General features: G+C 41.4%; 1 protein-coding gene across 3 annotated transcripts in view; it reads right to left on the bottom strand.

The window, feature by feature from the left end:
• gsap (gamma-secretase activating protein) overlaps positions 1 to 21085 on the bottom strand; it is a 45311-nt gene extending 24226 nt beyond the window's left edge. For 2 of the 3 annotated variants that reach the window (XM_030046232.1, XM_030046235.1), the window contains exons 1-23: positions 20779 to 21085; positions 20023 to 20105; positions 18675 to 18731; positions 17896 to 17965; positions 17367 to 17414; positions 17163 to 17251; positions 15680 to 15749; positions 14309 to 14358; positions 13694 to 13804; positions 12288 to 12344; positions 12084 to 12130; positions 11696 to 11781; positions 10208 to 10285; positions 9938 to 10024; positions 9497 to 9589; positions 8551 to 8728; positions 7560 to 7638; positions 5728 to 5797; positions 5386 to 5465; positions 5129 to 5209; positions 3347 to 3469; positions 3020 to 3078; positions 1025 to 1056 (exon numbers count right to left, since the gene is read on the bottom strand). In XM_030046232.1, the coding sequence (XP_029902092.1) occupies positions 1025 to 1056; positions 3020 to 3078; positions 3347 to 3469; positions 5129 to 5209; positions 5386 to 5465; positions 5728 to 5797; positions 7560 to 7638; positions 8551 to 8728; positions 9497 to 9589; positions 9938 to 10024; positions 10208 to 10285; positions 11696 to 11781; positions 12084 to 12130; positions 12288 to 12344; positions 13694 to 13804; positions 14309 to 14358; positions 15680 to 15749; positions 17163 to 17251; positions 17367 to 17414; positions 17896 to 17965; positions 18675 to 18731; positions 20023 to 20105; positions 20779 to 20896 (1846 nt within the window). In that variant the 5' untranslated portion in view covers positions 20897 to 21085. The remainder of the gene's footprint in view (positions 1 to 1024; positions 1057 to 3019; positions 3079 to 3346; positions 3470 to 5128; positions 5210 to 5385; positions 5466 to 5727; positions 5798 to 7559; positions 7639 to 8550; positions 8729 to 9496; positions 9590 to 9937; positions 10025 to 10207; positions 10286 to 11695; positions 11782 to 12083; positions 12131 to 12287; positions 12345 to 13693; positions 13805 to 14308; positions 14359 to 15679; positions 15750 to 17162; positions 17252 to 17366; positions 17415 to 17895; positions 17966 to 18674; positions 18732 to 20022; positions 20106 to 20778) is intronic. The other variant, XM_030046234.1, reaches the window with a different exon arrangement.
• Positions 21086 to 22037: the final 952 nt, after the last annotated feature.

The following is a 22037-nucleotide window of genomic DNA, read 5'->3' as shown; positions in this document are numbered from 1 at the left end:
TCAGCGTATCTTGATAGAAAGTTTTCGTGTCAAATGACCATCTGCGAGCCAGGAATAACATGCTGCATTCTTTTTTTTTTTTTTTTTTGCATGGACATCCAATTCAAAGATAGTTAGCACAAAATGCATGCTATGAAAACAAAAATACCATCAACAGCTTTCACCGATCAAACCCACGCATCTATAAGCGTCACATCTTTCAAAGCAGTTTATGCATCGCGGTTGCAGAGCCTGTTTTGATTCACAGAAGTAGCACGATACACCACCTGACATCTTACATAAACATATAACCATTTTCCTCCTTTACACCACTGCCTCCTCCATTGCGGTGCTATTACTCCACATGTAATGCAAGTACAGCGCGGCATGTCACACCACAGCGCCGTTATGAAATCAAAAAGACAAGTGTGCGTGAGGGGTGCTGCTCCTCGCCGGGAAGAGTGATCGAAATTGGAGGGATGTGCGTGTCGGGGGTATGTCAGAGTGAATCAGAGGGGTGTCTGTGGGTGTGTGTGAGATAATCCGTTTGAGTTTACTGAGGTGAGGGGGGGTCTGGTCTTGTGGTTGACATGAAACAGCTGCATTAGTCATGAGAGAGAAAGAGAGAAAAGTACCGAACTCCCGCTGTTATATAATTGTGGCATTCCTCACCTCTCCTCGTTTCCTATTTTCTTTGACGGAATTTTTCCCTTCGCTCTCCCTCCCTGCCTGCTTTTTTTTTTTTTTTTTTTTTTTTTATTCTCTCACTCCATGATAAATTAGTTTGGTGGTTGCTGTTCTGATGAATTCTCCACTGGGCTTGAAGAATGTGACCCCGGAGGAACACACACACTCGCAGACACACTCAGAAACCCCTCCCCCCCTCGCACACACACAAGCAAGTTTTGAGATCTATTATGAACCAAGGTTTTGTTATTTATTACATCCACAGTCTTTTGTTTGGGGCGTGTGTATCTGTGTATCTTTGAATCTGTGCCTGAGTGTGTGTGTGTGTGTGTGTATTCAAAGCGCTATGCTGCCTTACCGAGACTCCAGGTGTCCACCACGGACAGAACTCTAGAAAATAAGACAAAAAAATAAAGGCTTGTGTGAAAAACAATCCCTCAAGACAGCATTATGAGACTCTAATGTTTTATTCTGCCGAGGTCGAGGCAGTGTACGGCTACACTGCTGCAGTCAGGAGCAACGATATATTAAAAAACAGTTTTTAAGTTTGTAAGCTTGTAAAGAGGTTGGCCTTGGGGTCCAGAGGCTAATTATTAACCGAAAGGTGGCGGTTCGATCCCCGGCAGCAACCAGACGATGCTGTAATCTAACATGTCAATTAGGTACCACCTTATAATAAGACTGCCCTTATGAATGCTTTATAATTACATTGTAAACACTTTATAGACCATTAATAAACAATTTGTTTCCATACTTGGATGCAGGCTCACTACTTGCTGTTATTGCTGCACTACATCTTTTCTGTTCAATCTCAGCTCTTGTGTGAGTAAATATGCCTCCGAGTGTCACAATGCAGGGCCATTAAAGTGTTATCCAGATTAAGTTGTTTACATGAACCTACGATGAATTTCTCCATTGCCAAAAATAAACTAGTTTGCAAAACATTCAACGGGGTGTCTCATTTCTCCCGATGAAAATATGAAGAAAAAAAATTTAGCCGGAAGCTGTCTGTCTGAGCTGTCAGCTACCTCTGTTCTTTATTATAACAACACTTAAACTCACACTGACACAGTGGAAATACATGTACAGTATCAGTCCATATCATAAGCTGATATATGCATTAAATAAAGTGCCTGTTGACAAATAGATTTAAAAAATATGGTGAGATGAAGTGTGAATATGTGCAAAAACACAATGTGTTGGGGAACAGCATGTCCCAGTCAGTGCATGTTAGAGACAAGGAACATTTGAGTCTATTGCCCTGTGCCCTGGATTCAGATTATTACACCACTGGAAAGAAGTGATCACTTTTCATGTTTTTTGTTAAGTGCAGCCTTAATGCTGTGCAGGTCTGAGTTTGCACAGATGGTGAAAACCAAAAGTGAAAACAGTGAGACATTCCCATGTTAATGGGAGCAAACCAGACCTCTGAGGCTGATTTCTCATATTGAGATTATGAGCTTACAGGAATACTGGAATACTGGGAGTCGTTAGCCTAGCTCCATCAAAGTGAAAAACCTTACAGCAGCTACAAAGCTGTCTCACCTACACAGTGTATCGTGAGTTTATGTTTTCACTTTAACAGAGCTAGGCTAATGACTCCCATAGACTTCAAGTCTTTATGCTAAGCTAACACAAAATGCTACTCATAGGAACCAAACCACTGGTCGTACAGAGGTGAGTGTATTATCCTACTTCAATCATATCACAATTACTGTTACTAATAACAGTAACATGTAAACATGCCGTCCATCACAAATGATGCAGGCAACACTTTGGCCAATCAGCGTCCAGATCCATCATCCCTCCACATTTCATCAAACTGGGCTGGTGGTGAAACAGCTATGTCGTTTCAAATTTTAAAACTCTGACTGTCATTCCAGCGCCCCCTCCAGGCCAATCAGTGTAACATTTCAAATTCCTGAACACAGCTCCAAAATGCTTGTCCTCATCAGTGAATCATTTTCATTTGTACCGACAGCTGAACGTGTGCAGCAAGTTTTGTGGCAAAGCGAAGAAGTTCAGGGCCTCTCAAAGTTTGAAACTCTGACCTTTAATCGTAATCAGTGTAATGTTTTTAAAGGCCAGAACACGGGGCCAAAATGCATCATCGCTCCAACTTTCATCAAAGTCAGAGCAGCGGAGCAGCAGGACTCCCAAGGTTAGAAATCCTGACCTTTAATTATAGCGCCTCATTAGTGTCATTTTTCAAACGCTGGAACGCAGCGCGGATATGAAGCTGCCCCTCCCCTTCCCCCAATCTCACGACTATATCTGTGCGGCACTTTTATGAAGATATATGGAGGCCTCGACCTGCGGAAGAAGTCTCCTTTGCACTTTGAGTCCCACTTACTTCTTGGTGTTTTCCTCCAAGTGCTTCGGGTGGCTGGATGAGCTTCTCGTCTCCGACCTCTGAAACACAACAACACCGATACGGTGAGGCTGAAAATATGTTTCTGTTGTCTGGCGAAAACCCACAGAAATGTTAACACACACGCACACACACATGCACACACACGTTCTCTCTCTTGCACCAGACTGTGCAACATGTGCAAAGAATTACAGCTTTGAGTATGGACAACATAATGTGGTTGTGATTTGTGTTAAATAAATCTGCATGGGAGGTTTTTGTTGCTAGGAACATGAACACAGACACACACACACACACACACACACACACCAGTTTATCCCAGTCGGCCTGTATGTATGACGTTCTGTATCTGGGGTTAGGAACGGCCTCCAGATATTTCATCTTCTCTGTGTTCCACTGCAGCTCCGACCAGAACCCCTGGAGACCCCTGGCCTGCACACACACACACACACACACACACACACACACAAACAAACAATACCACAGTGACAAAGCAAGGACATTGCAAAACCTTTGAGAATAATTGCTTCTGCACTGTGTCCAAACAGAAACAGCAAATCAAGGCTCAATGCTTTCTAATGGCTGAAATGCCGCGTGCAACAGCTTTCTCCCCTCCATTATATCACAAATCTGCCTTAACCACATGTGAAAATGACAGAAAAGCACCGTCTAGTTTTATCGGTGGTGGTAAATGTTTAGAAATAGTTCAAGTGACCTCACTAATACAGAAATTGCTTTTGCATGCTCTAGCGCAACAACAAATGCAATTCCCTGCTGTTTTAGATGTCTGAAAGTGTTTTTCCTACCTTCCAGAGGGCCATTTGTTTCCATTCTTTTCACAGTGGTACAAAAATCAATTTGCATGTTAATTCAGTTTAATGCCCACATTGAATTGAAAGGACTAATGTTTTCTGGTGCTTTCACGTGCTGGAGGGAAGCTTCGATACTGAGGGACTGCAAAGCAAACAGCGCTGCATTCACAAGCCATTTGGGTCGGAGAAACAAAGCCCAGAAAAGTTAATGTGGTTCATCTGTTATGAAGTTTGAGATACTTCGTTTTTCTGTTTTTTTAGCGACAGCATGTGAATGCGCCGTTCCTCTCTGTTGCACTTGGAACACGTCCGTCTCCGAAGAAAACGTTTTTATAAACTCTTCATATTTGGCTGCAGCTGATTGGCTCTAATATTTGTCTGCTCGACTCCCGCTGCACTGCTGGCCGGCCTGGAAGGGGCTTCCCAAGATTTCTTCAGTTTCCCCCTATTGGTCTCTGGGAGGTTTATTGTGTTTTTTTGTTTTTTTGGAATTTGTTTTTGCCCATTATGAGGATTCAGGTCAGAGAGTAGTATTTTGTTTTCTCTAAACTGTGGGCCTGTAAAGCCCTCTGAGCACTCTTTAAAAGTAATTAAAGGCTTTAAATAGACTTGAACTTGAATCTAGAATATGAACTAATGTAGCGTGTTCATGACTTCTAAACCAGAGCACAAATATAAGTTAAATCAGAAAAGAATCTTATCACCCAAATGTTTGAATGTTATAAAATTTGGACATATTTAACAATACAAAACTATACTGTATGTCTTGGAAATTGGTTGTGAGTAACATAAAGTGTGCATGAATGAGCTAAATAGACTAAAACATGCAAAATAGCCTTTAAAACCCTCTGCTGCTCTGCTGTGGGTTCATCATTACACATGCATGTTGCTCAAACGCACAGAACTTCATTTTAAATTCTAGTGGAGCTCCAAAGGTCACCAACTATGTCCTGCCGAATTACATGCATAAAATGATGCGCAAACCATGTAGACATTTTCTATCTGATGCAATGGTGCAGCCATAAAACAATGGCATCTTGGGTTTGGATCATTCACACTGTATAAACGTGACGGAGCGTCAATGGAGCGTTGAAACCGGCAGAGACAGAATATATATGCAAAAAAGAAAATTTGTTTTGGTTTTCTCCTAACTTTGAAGCCACTTGAGGGGAAATTGAAGGGGAAATCAGGGGTTAAGTAGACGCTGCACAGTGCTGACATATGCAATAACTTGTGAGTGTGGTAAGAGCTCATACTGTGGTGCTGTCGACCTTGTTACCTTCCCTCTGAAGACAGGCTCAGTGTGCAGCTCGGTGGTGCAGGACACACCAGGCACCTCCAGCAGGCACATCGGTATTTCCTACAACACACACACAGACAGGCGTTGTGTATGTATGCATGTGTGTGTGTGTGTGTGTTTACAACTCAGCCACAAAGACAGAAATGGAACTGCAAGTGTGGCCTGCTTTGCATTCCCATCCCTATCCGTGTCCCGTGTTTATTTTTATGCCTCGCCGTGTTTTCGCGTGCGGTTACCTTCTTGTCGAATACGGAGGAGTAAGGCAAGACTTTATCCAGACCGAGAGACTTGTCGTAGCTGATCCGGTACAAGGACGCTGCGAGGGAAGCAGACAAGAGCGAGACGAAGAGTGAGACACAGAGGGAGAAATGACGGAAAGGTTTATACAGTGGGACAGTAAGTTACAGGTACAGACAGTTTATTTATTTATGTATTCCTCTACAGATATCAATACAGCAGTTTGATCCACATATACACATGAGGCAGAAAAGCTGGTCGTAGTGCTCTATGTGCTCAGGGGAAGAGAAGGTTACACTCTGCAGGTTTGTGTGCATCCTCTCGAGTCAGCCGCTGCTCACCTAGAATGAACTCCTGGATATGATCAAAGGACCCAAAGGCTGTCACGCTGTCACACAGCCAATCAATAATCTGGAGGCAGGACACAGAAACACACAGGAGACAGGTGACATTCTCCCCCGACAGCTCTCGCATTGTTATTCGATCACCTTAAAATGCGGAGGATCCGGTCTGCATGTTGTAAACCACGGCCTAAATGCACCAGCTGTTCTTTTCAAATCATCAGAAACTGTTTCACTTTTGTGCAGTGATTTGTTTTTTCTTTTTTTCCTTATTTTTTTTTTTTTCCAAAATGGTGGATATCTCCTTTTGCAATGAGGCAGTTCCATTAGCGATAAGGTATCTGTGCAGAAACTATACCAGACTCTCTGATGGATGTACAAATGTTTGTATTATAGACATGAAAGATTAATGATACGCTCAAAGCGCCGCGCTGCAGTTCTCACTGCCACGCTGGAAATCTGATTTTCTGTCACCCGTATCTCTGCCGTGTGAAGGCACATCTCTCGGCCATTTTTATTTTGACTGGTCTATCCAGAAACAGGAGAAATGACGGCACGGAGAAAACTACAAGAAAGGAAAAAAGTTTTTAAAAAAAAGAGGAGGAAGAGCAGAATTAAAGCTATGAACAAAGACAAGCGGTCACAAGCAATCGGCTGTAATAAAAAGACACTACTTTTATGCTGCCGGTTCCATTAAAGGTTATGTGTACAGTTCAATTTCTGAGGTTTCGCTGCACAAATTAAACTCGTGACTCATTTAACCTCTAAAAAAAAAGGATTTATTACAATCTATCAGAACAGTGAGAACCTCTTAAATTAGGCAAAGCACTAATAGACTCTGACTCTCAGCCAGCCGCCTGTCCAAACAAAACATCCCCTCCTATTTCTCTCAGTCTGTTTGACTTTCTTATGATTTATTTTACCATCTGTCTTGTTGTTCTCTTCCTCTCTGCTTCCTAAATGTCCCCCATCTAACCTTCCATCCCTGACTTGTTCCCTCCGTCCCCTCGCTTCTAAATCAAGGAGTTGCACGCGGCGTTTTCCTGCTTTTTGGGGCGCTTTACGGTGACGAGGCAGCAGAGATTTCAGCATCAACCGCCTCTGTTTTCCTCTCTCATCTCCCCTTGTAAAGACCGCAGACAGAATCTCTCTTACATAACCCTCCCTCGTTCCCTCTTTCCCTAACGGAGGAGAGGTTAATGATATTTTAACTTTCCTCAAAACTTTGCTGTTCTCACCCCCCGGCTAAAAAAAAATAATAATAATAATGACATTAGGTTGTTTGAAAATGAAACACAGAGTGACGCTGTACGTTCCACACACCCTGATGATCCACCGAGATGACATAACCCCACTTGTGTCTAACACAGAATTTTTCTTGGAATAAGTATTAATACTATTAATAATAGAAACGAGGCAGAATAAAGCAGATCGGCCTGGCAGGATCAAGAAAAAGGCACCTGATTCAAGAAAAGTCTGGAAACAAGTTGATTAGCATTGGAAACAAATGGGATTACCTCATCCCGCTGGAAGATTGTCTCATTTGTCTAAAGAAAGGCAAGCTTGAATGAGACTAAATGACATGTTGAGATTATTTTTACACACACACATAGTACATATAGATAGACAGATATAGATACGCAGTGTAGAGTTTAAGAAAAATAATGACATCAGGTTGTTTGAGAACGAAACACGGGGTGACGCTGTTCGTTCTGCACGCCCTGATGATGACAGATGTTTTCATTTGTGAAGCGGCGGCGTGTTTATTTGAGCAGCGCCTCAGTGAAGACGGTTCAGATTTCACTCCGCACCGTCCCTCCCGCCGTCTCTACCTTGAGCTCCAGGTTTGGATCGTTTCCCATGTAAACCAGCAGGCAGTGGAGGGCGGCCAAGCGCTGTCGGTCAGTCCTGCTGCAGGGGCGGCACGGCCGGGGCGGAGGCGGTATAGGAAAACAACATAAATATATATAAACATACAGGGACACGGGCACAAAGACACAGCTGGAGAGGTGGATGTGTGCATGCAAGAGGACAGTCGATCATTTATTCAAGCCAGTGAAGAATATAATCGAGGTATTCAAATAAATTAACTCAGTGAATCTAGGTTAGAATCTATGTTATCAGTCAGTCAACTCCATCAATGCAAACGTTCATCTGATTTTAAGGGAAAAAGAAAAAACTGGTCTTGGCGAATGTGCTTTGCTAGGAAATGAGAAACAGAAAACCCCAGCAAACGCAAAATAAACTATCCGAGCTGCTCAGCATCTATCACTTCGATCTTTAGAGGCTGATAAAAACTTAAAACACCCATCTCAAAGTGTCCGAAGAGTGTCTGTAATCGTGGATGTGTTTTGAGAGGAAGAAATAGGGACAAAGAGGCAAAATCAAGAGGTAAATCCTAAAACAGCCTGTGTCTTTAGTCCAAAACTGTGCATGTATATGGACAACAACGCACTTAAAATGAGACGACTTTTGTTCTTTTTGGAAAGTCGAAAGTCAAAGTGTTTGTTAAGTTCAAGTTTTAAAAGGGTTTTATTTTAGTTGTTGGACATAATTCAGTGTCTAGTGGTGTTTACATAGGCTGCCAAGAGCTCCTCTGGATCCAAAAACAAACAAACAAAAAAAAAAATAGTCCATATATAAAATGAACAATAGACCCACACACTGATGAAATAAATATCAAACAGAGGCAAAGGTTCTCTGGATGTATATTTATTTCAGCAGTGTGGGGATCCACTGTGCATTTTATCTACAGGTTCTGGTTTCTGTGTAAGAAAGTGCTGAACAAATCTGACAGTGGAAGAAGACGTGGCTCTCGCTCACCTCGCCGCACAGGAGGGCGTGTCTGCGCGGAGAATCTGCAGCAGGAAGGCGGGGCAGAGCTCGGCAGTGCAGATCTTCCCGCTGGACAAGTCCAACAGAGCCGTGCCGGTCTCTTCCTCACCGCCCAGCACTGAGGCACAAGTCAGCTCTCCTTCCGGGCCCAGCACTGCGTCACGACCTGAAGGTTGTTCGGCCAAACAGAAAAACAGTGACACCGCACACAGTCTCCAGCTTAACAAGCCGTTTTGTCTCAAATTCAGCACTGAAACCTTGTTCTTCTTCAAACAAGTGAAAAAATCTGCCACTGAGATGAGATAATCCCACTTGTTTGAGTATAAATATGTTGAAACAAGGCAGAATAAGGCAGATGACATTTGATTCAAGAAAATTATGGAACTAAATTGATTAACACTGGAAAAAGTGGGATTATGTCATCTATGTCATCCAATAGACAGATTTTTTTTTTTGCTTGTCTCAAGAAAAGCAAGCTTTTAAAACTATATACGAGGCTAAATGACAAGTAAAGGTGGACTTTTTTTTTCTTTTTTTGCCGTTTAGTAATAAAAATAGTAAAAAAAAAAAAAAAATAGTAGTAAAAAAAAAAAAGTAATAAAAATAAAACAATGTGAGAAACTAATCCTGACTTGTGCATGGAAATCATTTGCAGTTTGGGAAACACACTTAGTTGTGAACAAAATAGGCATTAGAGACTAATTAAAAAAAAAAAAAACATAAATTAGGATGCAAGGATTAATGGCAGCTCCATGCCCTCTTCCGGGAAAAAACAAAGTCGTAACTCTGCACTGCTTTCATGTTTCAAGCCAAAAAATGAAAGCTGTGGATGAAGAAGAGGAGGGCAGCCTGGACATGGACTCAGTCAAAAGAGATGCGGCTCGATGTTTTGGGACGTGTTCCTCATATTGAGGAGAGTAGAGAGTCGTCTTACCGGAGAGAAAGAGGGAGTGACAGAGCATCTCCTGCTGCCTGGTGTTGATACAGTGCAGAAAATAACCTTGCAGACACACCAGGATGTAGTAACCTACATAGAAAAATAACACTGTCACCGTCTATCTGCGTGTGCACGCGTCTGTGTCTGCAGTATGCACACACAGATATGGGGATGTGAGATGTGAGGATACACACACACACACACACACACACACACACACACACACACACACACACACACACACACAGTCACACACATTTGTATCTGTGCCTGTTTTGAATGCAGAAGCACGCAAATCCATTTGGGGTGTTCAAACTTTCACACACTTTTGAATCATGTTGTTTTCTTATAAGGATTTATTTATGAGGGTGTTGGTGTAAGTGTATGAGTGTGTGTGTCTGTGTGTTTGTGTCTGTGTGTGTGAGTGTGTCTCCAGACCCATGGGAATGAAGAGAGGATGCAGCTGTTTGGCTTTCAGGCACGACCCGCCACTGTCCAAAGACACTTTGAACATCTTACTGCAGCCTGTGAGAAAGTGAAAAATTCAGAATTAAAACTTTATTATCACTTCAACCAGAGCTGCAAGGAATTCCTCGCTGTCTGCTGAAGATAGGGAGAGCAGCACAGAGAGAGATAGTGCACATAACCTGGATTGACAGTAGATAAAAACACACACACACACACACACACACACACACACGCACTCACCTTTGTGAACCAAGACGAGAGTGTAGGTCAGCTCTTGAATGTCATGAGGAGCGTGGCTCCAGCACACACACATGCTGCCTGAAATACACCACAAGAGGGCGCTGTTATGAATCATGAGCACTAACATTACAACATCACGCACATTCAAAACTATGTTCATGACAAACAGCATGAAATTAACATGAAATGTTCACATTATGTTCAGGGCACACTGCACAACTATAAGAGTGCATTAACTGACAACAGTGATGTAAAGTAAGACATTTGTTTCTGCGAGCTGCAAAATCAGTGGGTCTGCATTAAATCATATTGCAAATTTAGCATAATAATTAATGAATCAGTCATTCAAAAAAAAAAAAAAAAAAAAAAAACAGTTCCCTTGGTTAATTCTCTGTGCTACCATCATTGAATTAAGAGCTAATAACCTTCATTCAATATAGAAAATATAAAGAAAAGGGGGGAAACAATCCCAAATGTTCATTGTTCAGTATTTCAGTGATAAATTTAATAACAGCATGTGAAGTGTTCAAATCAGCAACAACATCCAATAATATTCTGTGGTCAAATTCTCCAACATAACCAGTGTGAATTTTTAAAAAATGTACTGTAACTATTCAAGTCATAATCATTCCAGTTGCCTCATGAGTGATGGCTGATTACGTGATCATTATGGGACGACACATCACATCGCATCATATCATCATTAATATTGTGGATTAACAGTCATTACTAGATTACACACATGGCAATCATGTTATTAAATATCATCTTGCATCATTATGGATTATAGATTATAACACAGCTTCTGAAATAAACGGGCACTTACTCGCTTGTTTTCATTCAAACGCCAGGTCAAACAGAAGAGAAACACAAGTTGCACAAAAATACACAAAATCAGTCCTCAAAGTGTTGATGTGTGTATTTTTTTTTATTTATTCATTTTTTTTACATCTACAGTGTGGGAGTGTGTGCTTGTGTGCAGGCACATTGTTTGCATTTGTGTCTGTGTAATCTCTATAAACAGATTATATATCTAAATATAGATATAGATCCATTGATATATAGCTAATCACACAGATATACAGAGTCTGCAGGCAAGGCACAGGATTTGTTGTGGTTTCCGTTTGCAGTTTGAGTGGTTTTATGAAGGGAAACAGTCCATGTGGGGAATGGCAGAGGTGGAACACATTGGTCAAAATGTCGTCTGGACCTAAAACACCCACAAAAGTTACTGATGTGTGTGTGTTGTGTGGAGAAACGCTCAACTCGTGTGATGAAAGACACAGAAATGAAAGTGAGCAGCCAGCAGCCACACCGGAAGCCCCGAAACACTGGCCGTTGCCCCCAGAGGCTAAACCGTTTTCAGACAACAGCCGATGGGATCCGAGGCTGGTGTGTGTGTGTTTGTGTGTGCGTGTGTGTGTGTGTGTGTGCGTGTGTGTGTGTGAGAGAGAGAGAGGGAGAGTGGAAAAAGACAGAGAGTGTTACCTATTCTGTTTGTGAACACTTCCATCCTAATGAGCTCCTGCTCAGGTCTCACGGCATGGTAATGATCAAAACCTAGGTTAACAAACCTGTTGGACACACACACACACACACACACACAGAGTTACAAAACAAAAATGATAATTAATTAGTACAAAAATTACAGTGACTCAAACATGTTTGGGGGTTTTCAAACCGAAAAATAAAATTAGTGTAAAATCACAACAGCCTCCTTGTCCATGCAGAGGAAATGAGCAGAAATTGTTTTTTTGGTACAGATACAGAGAAACACTGAAAGCATACAGAGAAACACACTACATGAAATAACTAGACTGCACAGACAACACATTTTATTATTTTTTTTTTTTTGTGGTAGATGTTGCTGCCTTACGTGACTTTGCTGAAGGGATTAGCAGGCAACTCGAGCTGCAGCTCCAACTGTTAGACAGAAATATAAAGTAAGAGAATGATACACAGAACACAAACAACTGTACAGTAAATACTAAAACTGCAACAACATGAAACTGGTGGAAGCTGATCGTTGATAGCGTGATCATGAATTTGCTAAATTACAGGAGGCACTGGGAGCTCTCACCACAGTCTCACAGTTATGGTTGGGGTAAAACTGGACACAGTGCAGCACAGACTTCTCCTGGGAAAGGAATGTCACAATATCACGATTAGCGCTGTTTACATTAACAGGCATGTGTTTGCAAATGTGTTGCTTCATGTTCTCGTTTTCATTCATGCACACAGGTTCATTCCAAAATGAGATATCAACCATAAAAAAAAACATGACAACCACTCTCCCTTATTGAAAATCAAGCACAACATTGTCTTTTGTTGGAGTGAGAAGTCATCTTAAGACATTTTCTCATTTAAAAAAAAAAAAAAAAATAGGAAATGCATTCAAAGGAATTGGCGAATGATATCTAATCAATTTAAGATAACAAAATATTTCCCAAATGGATCAATGTGTATGTATGGATTAGTCAATGTGTAAGACACAGGATGTAAAGGCACTGCCCCTGAGTGAAATACCAAGTTTTTAGAGAGTCCTTCAAGCGGCGCATTACCATATTTCAAAATAAAAGACCCCATGTCAAAATAAAGGTTGCGCACCTCAATCATTTTTATCATCATCGCATTCAAGATGATGTCAAATTAAAGGTTTCAAACTTTACGTCCCCGTGAAATTACCTCACACAACTTCTACGTCCTGCAAAACACAGCATCTTAAATAGTGACATCATCCTACACTTGTAGATATAAATTATGATTTCATCAAAGAAAAAAAAACTTGTGAGTGACCTTCCCCTGCACTATATTCTGTTTCAACAGGAAACACATAAAATCAAGACAGTAGGAGTCAGTAAGCCATGAAAGTAAGAAGTTTCATGGGCTCTTTAGGCAGATTACATTCACCTACATACAAGACAATTATTACTTTCCCTCAAATGTCTGGAAAATCTCAAGGGAATGACCCAAGGGTATTCTGGCTTTGACAGAAGGTAGGAAAGTCTTGGTTCTGCGATGTTTCAAGGACGTACAAGGATCTAAGGATCTCCATTTCCGAAGGCATAAATTCTGCAAAGATATCAACTAGGGTCTTTTTTTATCTGTTTTTTTTTTCTTCCCTGTTGTCTTTACTCTCTGCATGTAGGCAGATTTGACTGCTATGAGCCCCTTCTCCCAAGGTGACACACACACACAAAAAAAATTCAGAACCAAGTAATCCTGCATGATGGGGATGAAGGTGATGGCAGTGGGTTTACTGCACTGTCACTGTCACTTCACTGAGTTCTCTCCTTTCTTATCTTCTGACACTTTTGATCATTTTTTTATTGGAGAAAAAAGGTTTGCAGACAAGGCCATCAGGAAAATAAGCAGCCACTCAAAACAGGTCGCTCCAGCAGGAGGGTATCGAGTACAGCCATAGAGCATACAAGTACTTATTCATGAAACTAAATAAAAATGTGTGTGTGTGTGTGTGTATGGTACCCTGTGTGTGAGGTAGTAGAGTCTCTGTGTGTGTCCATCCCACTGGACCCAGCTGAAGTCTTCCACCACTCTCTCCACTGCTTTGGACAAACGGTCTGGATTCACCACCACCTGATTTCACACACACACACACACACACACACACACACACACACACACACACACACACACACACACACACACACACACACACACACACACACACACACACACACACACACACACACACACACACACACACACACACACATTTTCCACACTTTGACAAACAATTTTAATTTTGGGAAATCCCTAACACCAACCCAGAAAAAGAAATTATTTTCACCCTATCAGAATATTTTTATTTATTTTTTTTTTTTTAAATATTGAAATGTTTTGTATTATTTGTATTACTGGTTTTACTTATTTTCTACTCAAATTGGCTAAAATGTAATACCTGAACATGGATGTGTTTGACTGGTTTATATATCTTACGACAGCTCTAAAAGGTCAGCTCCTTTCTTCATTTCAATAATTCATTTGTTAGACATTTAACGGAGGCCTTCACTGAGAGAAACCTCCTAAAAAATAAAATAAAAAATAAATAAATGAAGAGGGGCTAAGAGCCTGCCTTACCACTCGGTAACCTTCCTGTTTGGTCAGCAGAATGTGATACTGATCAACATCTGAAAGACACAGATTTGAAAAAAAAAAAAAAAAAAAAAAAAAAAAGTCAAGTTTGATGGATAACATCGGCATTTTTTGACGTTTAGGTCCAATGTAAGTTTCGCCTTGAACTGGAGTGATACCTCACACAGCTCTGCAGCTTACAGCAACATCACTGACATCTCTCATGAGCTGAAGGCTGAGGCAGAGGTGACTCAGCACAAAATGTCAGCTCCAAATATTTCACTGGCCTCATAGTAAAGTGTCAAAAACACAGTGTGGTCTATAATGATCAGGGCAGGTATACTGTGCTAGACTGAAATTTTAAAAGGCATCAGCTTTCTGAGAGACAAACAACACCTCTTTAAAGGGACAATAACAGGTTTTCTCATTGTGGGCATGGGCACACTGTGACTGGATGTCATTTCTAACATGTAACATGCAAACCAGTAACTGGATTCAAAAATGCATTCTTAAAGGAATTCTCGAACGTGAAAATAGTGAACAACGCACAAAAACATACAGATTACTATACCACAACACACAGATATACATACAGACAGCCTCCGACCCTCAGTGTCCCAACACATACACATGTTGCAGGTTATTTTAACACTGCACACAGGGGAAAATGAAAGCTGACAGGGTCTTAATTTTTGCAGTTTCCATGGTAATGTATTCATTTGCAGCACCTGTGACTGTTGCAAAAACACACTTATTAAGAATTGAGAATATTTCAAGACTTATGTTTGAGCAAAGTGTACACTGCTTGATAGCAAAAAGTGATTTCACTCCAAAATAAGCTCTTAAGAGGTTTATTAAGTGGAATTTTTAAAATGTTTGATACATACAGCACAGCTCCTGACCCCAGGTGAGAGGGGAGGCCATACTGCAGACATAATATTACAGCCTGCTGCTTCTACGGCTTTATAGGAGACATGGTGATGACATTTCTATCTGCAGGCGATCAGCTGACTGGACAGGCACCTTCTCTCCGATGCAGACACACTGCACAGATTGCCTTTCCATCTTGCTGAGATCAAACCGCCTCCGGAGGCGGTGTGACGGATAGGATCACATTCCCATCACAATGTGAACCGTGTGTGTTTACACGGCGCGTTAGCATGCGTTTGTCCCGAACCGGATATGGTACCCAGATATAGACTGCGTTTAAATACCAGGTGAAAATGAGGCCAGAGACTAAAACAGCAACATGTAAGAGACGGGGAGGCAGAACAAGAGAGCGAAATCACTGCCTTTTCTTTGACATCAGTCAGCAGCCTAATCATTTAAGCCTGTTTTTGCTATGTTTGTAAGAGACAGACACGGAGACAAACTCACATCCGTCCTCTGTTAGCAGCAGCAGGTGGCTCTCCAGCACCGAGCTCCTGTCTGTCTCTGGATAGAGGAACTAAAGCACAGAGAAACATAAATCAGCGTCTGAATGACTGATTAATATCACTGCTGTCAGGCAGAGAGCTCATATCTCCACTTTGGTGATTTGCATGTTTTATAAACTGGAATTTAAGGATTATACTGTCTCCTTAAGGCTAGTGAGGCATTTAACACCCTTGAGCTGATGATTCCCTAATGAAAACCACTGAATCATTTCAAGTCTGCATTACAATCAATCTGAAAATAAGGCTGATTTTTATAAAGTGAAACACACAGTTTCCCCAACTTCCCCCTCTGGCAGTGAGAAGTATTTGAAATGATGATCAAACTACAGCAAAAACGTAGCAGCCATGTTCTGCCTCTCAATAATCAGGAATTCTGTCACAAAAAGTGGGCAACAACACTGAGCCGCAAGCTTATCAGTCAGGCTGACAAAAAAGTATTTTCAGTGTAAACAAGATGTCCATGTTCGTCTCTTAAAGGGCGCTCTACTCATGGTGATACTGCTGATTGGACCTGACTCGGCAAGCCAGATGAATGAAATATTTATCACTGGCAGAAAAATGACAGATTTCAGCTTGAAGTCTGGAAAACTGACACAGAGAGATGCTGTATGAAGTATGTTTCCTTATAATAACTGGACTGCAAATATTGGATACTCCATAATGGGGCAGAGAGAGAGCAAATAAAAGAGATGACATGAATAACAGTAAACCCAATTCAAACCCAATTTTTGAGTGGTGAAAAAGAAAAATTCACTTCACATAAGTATTGAACGATTTTTTTTGCATTTTTTTTTTATTTCTTACATATTTACATAGTAGGGATAGGGGGGAAAAAATCAGCTCACCGCTAAAATCAGTATCGCAATTTTTTTGTTTTTCATTTTTAAATTCCTGAATCAGTACGATTAAAAAAAAGCACAATAAATAAATCACAATAAATCAGATTACCAAATCGCAATACGTGTAGAAACGCAATTGAGAGATAAGCATATTGTCGCAGCCCTATTATGTACAAATGTCAGAAGAAGCCATCTACATTTGAACAGAGGGAGAGATACAGAGCACAATTGTTGCTTTTTCTTCTATTCATTTTTTTTCTTCTGTTTTCCTCTATTTAAATTCCTAACAGTGTGCAGCACAGTAATTTATCATTCTGTATTTTGTTTTCTGCGTTGTGTACATTTGCTTTGCCAACATATACTGTGGTATTTCATGCCATTACAGATCATTCTCAAATGAAATGAACTGATATAGAGGGGGGGGAAATGTCAGTGCACTTCTGCCAAGCTTGTAAAATGAACAGGCGCTCTGAGGAACTGAAACACACACACACACACACACACACACACACACACACACACACACACACACACACACACACACACACACACACACACACACACACACACACACACACACGCTACCTGCACTCTGACCCGGCAGTCTACCGCCTTGAGGACTTTGGTGTTGTTGATGGGGTGGATCTCGATCAGGAGGGTTAAACACTTGGACACTTTACACACAAAGAGAGACAAACATGTTCAAATTCTACAGAATGGAGTAATGGTTAGGATCGATGAAAGAGAGACGGAAAAAGAAAGAAAAGAGAGAGGGCTTATATGTGTTACTTGGTCTGAGGCGCTCCTGTCCTTTGGTCCTCTGTGCCAGGCTGACAGCTGTAAGGGAAAAAAGGAAGGAGGTGTCATGTGTTTGCATATCGTTTCCATGGTAACTCTGCTTTTTACAGTACATCAGCATTTCTAAAACCTGGCCTCATTCTGGTGGGTCCCCACATGTCGCACAATTAATAACACTGCAACCTTCCTCTTGGACGGTAAGACCATGTAGGGCCTGACATTTAGGTCTGAACTTTTACGTGAGTGCAGCACCGGTTAGGCTGGAAATTCTCCCTTAAAGGAACACTTCACCTAAAAATGAAAATTGGATCAAAATCTACTTAGTTAACACTTCACTTGCCATTTTAAACACTTCAGCTGTGTTTCACATGGCATGTGGGTGAGTGAAGACCAAATTCAAGATTCAAACATTTTCATTTTTGGGTCAACTGTTCCTTTAATTGCTGGAGTGTTGGTCAGATAGATTATCAAAAATGAATGTTGCTGTTAATTCCTCATTAAAAAACGATGAGAGGTTCACCTAACAGCGTCTCCTCCTTGTTCAGGGAGCAGCTGCTAACACACACCTGCTGGTCAAATGTATACAGGAGCTGGAGGGGAGGACATACACACACACACACACACACACACACACACACACACACACAAAGTTCAGCCAATGTTTCAAAAGCAGTGAGATGAGAGTTCTGCAGAGGATGCACTGAAAATATTGACACACTTCCAGTCTAATTTTCAGTTACACCTTGTTTACTAGTGTCTATGAATACTTTACATTACCTCACATCATTTTTTTATGCATGCCGCATAATTGCTGTCAGTTTTAACATTTCATTATAAATATATAAACATTCCAACAGCCTTTCCGTTGCTTTAATTTGTCTCCATAAACTCTTCGGCTGTAAACACAAAATCATAGACGTCACGATAATATTTGTAAGGTGATGCGCTAAAGTGGGACTATTTTCTGTCCGACACTTCCATTTCGCTCACGCTCGAGTACAAGAGCATAACAACGAAACATAAACATTTCCTGACAACATAATTACAGCAGCATCTTTACAAGTGGATTACCTTACTCAGGCATTTTTCAACGCCGTTTTGCATACGAGACTAAAACAAACAGCAGCGAATGGCTTGGATAGACGGTAGGAAAACAAAGCCTGATATCTAAAACTACAGAGGGCAGGTGTGTATACGCCGCTGTCATATGTTTGATGAGAGATGTGCCCAAAACAATTATCACACACTTGAAAAAAGACTGACATCATCATTTTGAAACAAAAAAAAAACATGAAATACCTTGTTCTGTTTGGTGTTGGGATCATATTTCCCAATCTTGGTGGTCCCTGTCGCTCCCTATTAGAGGAGAAGAGAGAAGAGAAGAGCGCAGGAAGTGCAGTAAACTGATGTAACAGAACAAGTGCAACACAAATACACGGCTAAAAGTAAAGTCAACAGTTTCCTTTAGATCAGATTAATCCTAAAGAGCTCACTGAATTCCAGCGTGGTACTGTAATGGTAATGTAATAGGATGCCACCATTGCAAGAAGTCAGTTTGTTAAATTTCTCGTAGATATTCCACCATCAACTGTATTATCAGAGCTCCAAACCTCCTCTGGCATTAACATAAGCACAAAAACTGTGTGCCAGGAGCCTCATGGCATGGGTTTCCATGGCCGAGCAGCCGCATGCAAGCCTTATATCATCAAGCACAATGCCAAGCGTCGGATGGAGCGGTGTAAAGGACTGGACTCTGGAGGGGTGGAAAAGTGTTCTGTGGAGTGACCAATCACGCTTCTTTATCTGACCTCAACCCCATCCAACACCTTTGGGATGAGCTAGAACGGAGATCGTGAGCCAGGCCCTCTCGTCCAACATCAGTGTCTGACCGCACAAATGCTCTTCTGGATGAACGGGCAAAAATTCCCACAGACACACTCCAAAATCTTGTAGAAAGCCTTGCCAGACGAGTGGAAGCTGTTCTAGCTGCAAAGGGGGACCAACTCCATATTAATGCCTATGGATTTAGAATGGGAGGTCAGAAAAGCGCCTGTGGGTGTGATGTGTAGGTGTCCCAATACTTTTGTCCATATAGTGTAGATAGATGCAGCATTCAGAAATGAACTCAGAACACCTCATTTGCATATGGGGCTGAAATGATCCATTGTTCTAGTTATCACCAATCATAGCAGCCACACAGCAACAAAGATGGATAATCCTCACCTGTCTAGACCAGATTACAAACATTTTCCCAGCAGAGTCTGCCGCCACAGTGGGACACCACAATGACATGCTCTCAACATTAAGCTTGACCTCTTGACCTCAGTGTCAACCCAGATTATCCCGACTAGACTTGCTTCACTTAATCCTGTAACACTTCAATGTTTTATTGTTATTTTTTTATGTCATAAGATTCAAAATAACAGATCAAAGTCCACTCTGATGCCCGAAATGCAGCCAGGCGTGAATGCAATGATAAACTTTACACCAGTGACAGAGTTTAAAACGCAGGCAGCGACAGCACTCTTGCCTGCAAGAGATTAAAGAACCGCAGTCACAAGGTATTTAGTGAATGGCGATGGAGGAGCCGCCAGGAAACACTGCAGGAATAACCTCTATGTGTGTCTGTCTGGGGCCTTGAACTCACCTTCCATGAGTAGAGAATTCCCCCACCTCTCTCAATGTTCAGGATGCAAGTGTCCACCGGGCCGGAGTATTCTGCAGAAACACCTGAGGCCATTGTGAGAAAATAAAAAAAATGACTTTAATGTTCTTACAGGGAGTTATAATTCAATTCAATTCAGTCCAAAGGCTTTACTGGCAAGTACATTACAAGAGCAATTTTGCCAAAGCATCAGACTACCAAGAAGAGTAATAGTTTGTCTGTGGTACCCAATAATGAATTAATGATGACCTAACTATACTATACTTTCAGCTATAATTGTTTTGGCAAGGATGGTGTAGCAGGTCAGCTGAATCTCATCAGAATTCTGGACAGCAACAGATTATTGGCTGCATATTTGACAGCTTTGTGAAGTGTGAAATGGTGCCATGATTATAGGCTTTAAGCACAATCTGTCTGTGCTGTCTTCAGAAACCAGATCCAACTTTCTTTTTTTTTATGCGATTTTGTGATATTTAAAATATACATCACTCATGTAGAGCAGGGAGTAAATGGCGATATCTGGTGGTCAGATTGTAAACACTGTTTTACATAATAATAAATTCAACTTCTTCACCTTTCAAGTAGAAACTGGCACACTCTTACACATTTTTCTCCAGGAAATGGACACAATTAAGAAGACTATGTTATCTTATTTTCTTTTCACACCATAAACACAACCAGGTCTACTACGTGCAATAACACTGAGAAGGAAATAAGTTTTCAGAGCTATCCAGGTACCTGACAGTGAAAATGTGCTGGCCGCCTCATCTTTGACTCTACAGAGCGACGCTTCTTTCCTGAGCAGATCTGACACCACATCTCTGTGCAGATCAAACTTTGGCTTTAGTTTCAGCATGTGTGCGCTGTGTCACCCAGCGTCTGGATTTTCAGCACAACTTTCCTGCGTCTGAGATGGTCCCCTGCGGAGAGGCGGCACCTTGCACTTCCCTGTGCATCATGTGACGGCCAGTCGTGAAATGCAACCTTTGCACGTATGAGAAAAGTGAAAGAAAAACAGTGGCCAAGCACACGCACATGAGTTACTTCTTCCCTGTGCATTCAGCAAGTAGTAGACATGCGGAAATATAACACACATTGTCCCGCGGCAGCTCACTGTGGCCACTCCCACGCGCAGGGTCAGAGAGCGGGGAGGACCGCTGCTATAGGCCGAGGAAAGCATCACTCCGGCGGGGTGGAATCTCTCACCGCCCCGCTGAATGGCTGGGTCACCTGACCTGACTGAAAAAGCAGTGATGCAAGGGAAATATCAGCAAAGAAAGAAAGAAAGAAAGAAAGAAAGAAAGAAAGAAAGATAAAGCTTTGACTTAAGTTTTAAAAGCCATTTTTCCTCCACTGTACTGTTTGATATGTATTGCTCATTTCCCAGGCTTAGCCATTAGGGGAATAACTATTGATTTATAATACTGTAACTATATAATCTAAAATGATAGCCTGCTGTTTAATACAATCATAGGAGGACATTATAAAACAAATTCAAAGAACTTTGAAGAATATGTTATTCACATCCACCACCACATATAATGTGATGTACTGCTCTGCTGTGCTAAGAGGATAGAGTGAGAGCAGGTATATATGTCACTGGAATTATCAAGTGGGGCCCTGCAGTTACAGTGTTAACTTGAATTATGCTCATAACTTAACATAATATATTGAAATACTTTAGAGCTACTTGCAAAAATGGCAATTCTAGGCTCTGCTGTAGGATATTGTTCCCTTCCTCACCAAGGCAAACATTTGTAGAAACAATAAGCATAAATCATTGCTGTAAATGGTTTCAAGTTATACAAACTCTCTTCAGATCTGATCTTAAGCTCGTCCTTGGAAACATGAAGCCAGTTTTACTGCAGCAGCCTTCCCTCGTCATGAGAGGATGCATATAAAGACCTGGCACCGACCAAAACTCCAGTGCAAACACCAGTCTGGACCATTTCTGTCCAATGAACTGGCCATTTATAATTATCTCTGTGTGCTTCATT

Source organism: Myripristis murdjan, chromosome 23, assembly GCF_902150065.1.
Source record: "Myripristis murdjan chromosome 23, fMyrMur1.1, whole genome shotgun sequence".
NCBI classification, from domain to species: domain Eukaryota; kingdom Metazoa; phylum Chordata; class Actinopteri; order Holocentriformes; family Holocentridae; genus Myripristis; species Myripristis murdjan.
The sequence above is the reverse complement of the archived record's forward strand: the minus strand, read 5'-3'. Positions and strand labels throughout refer to the sequence as shown.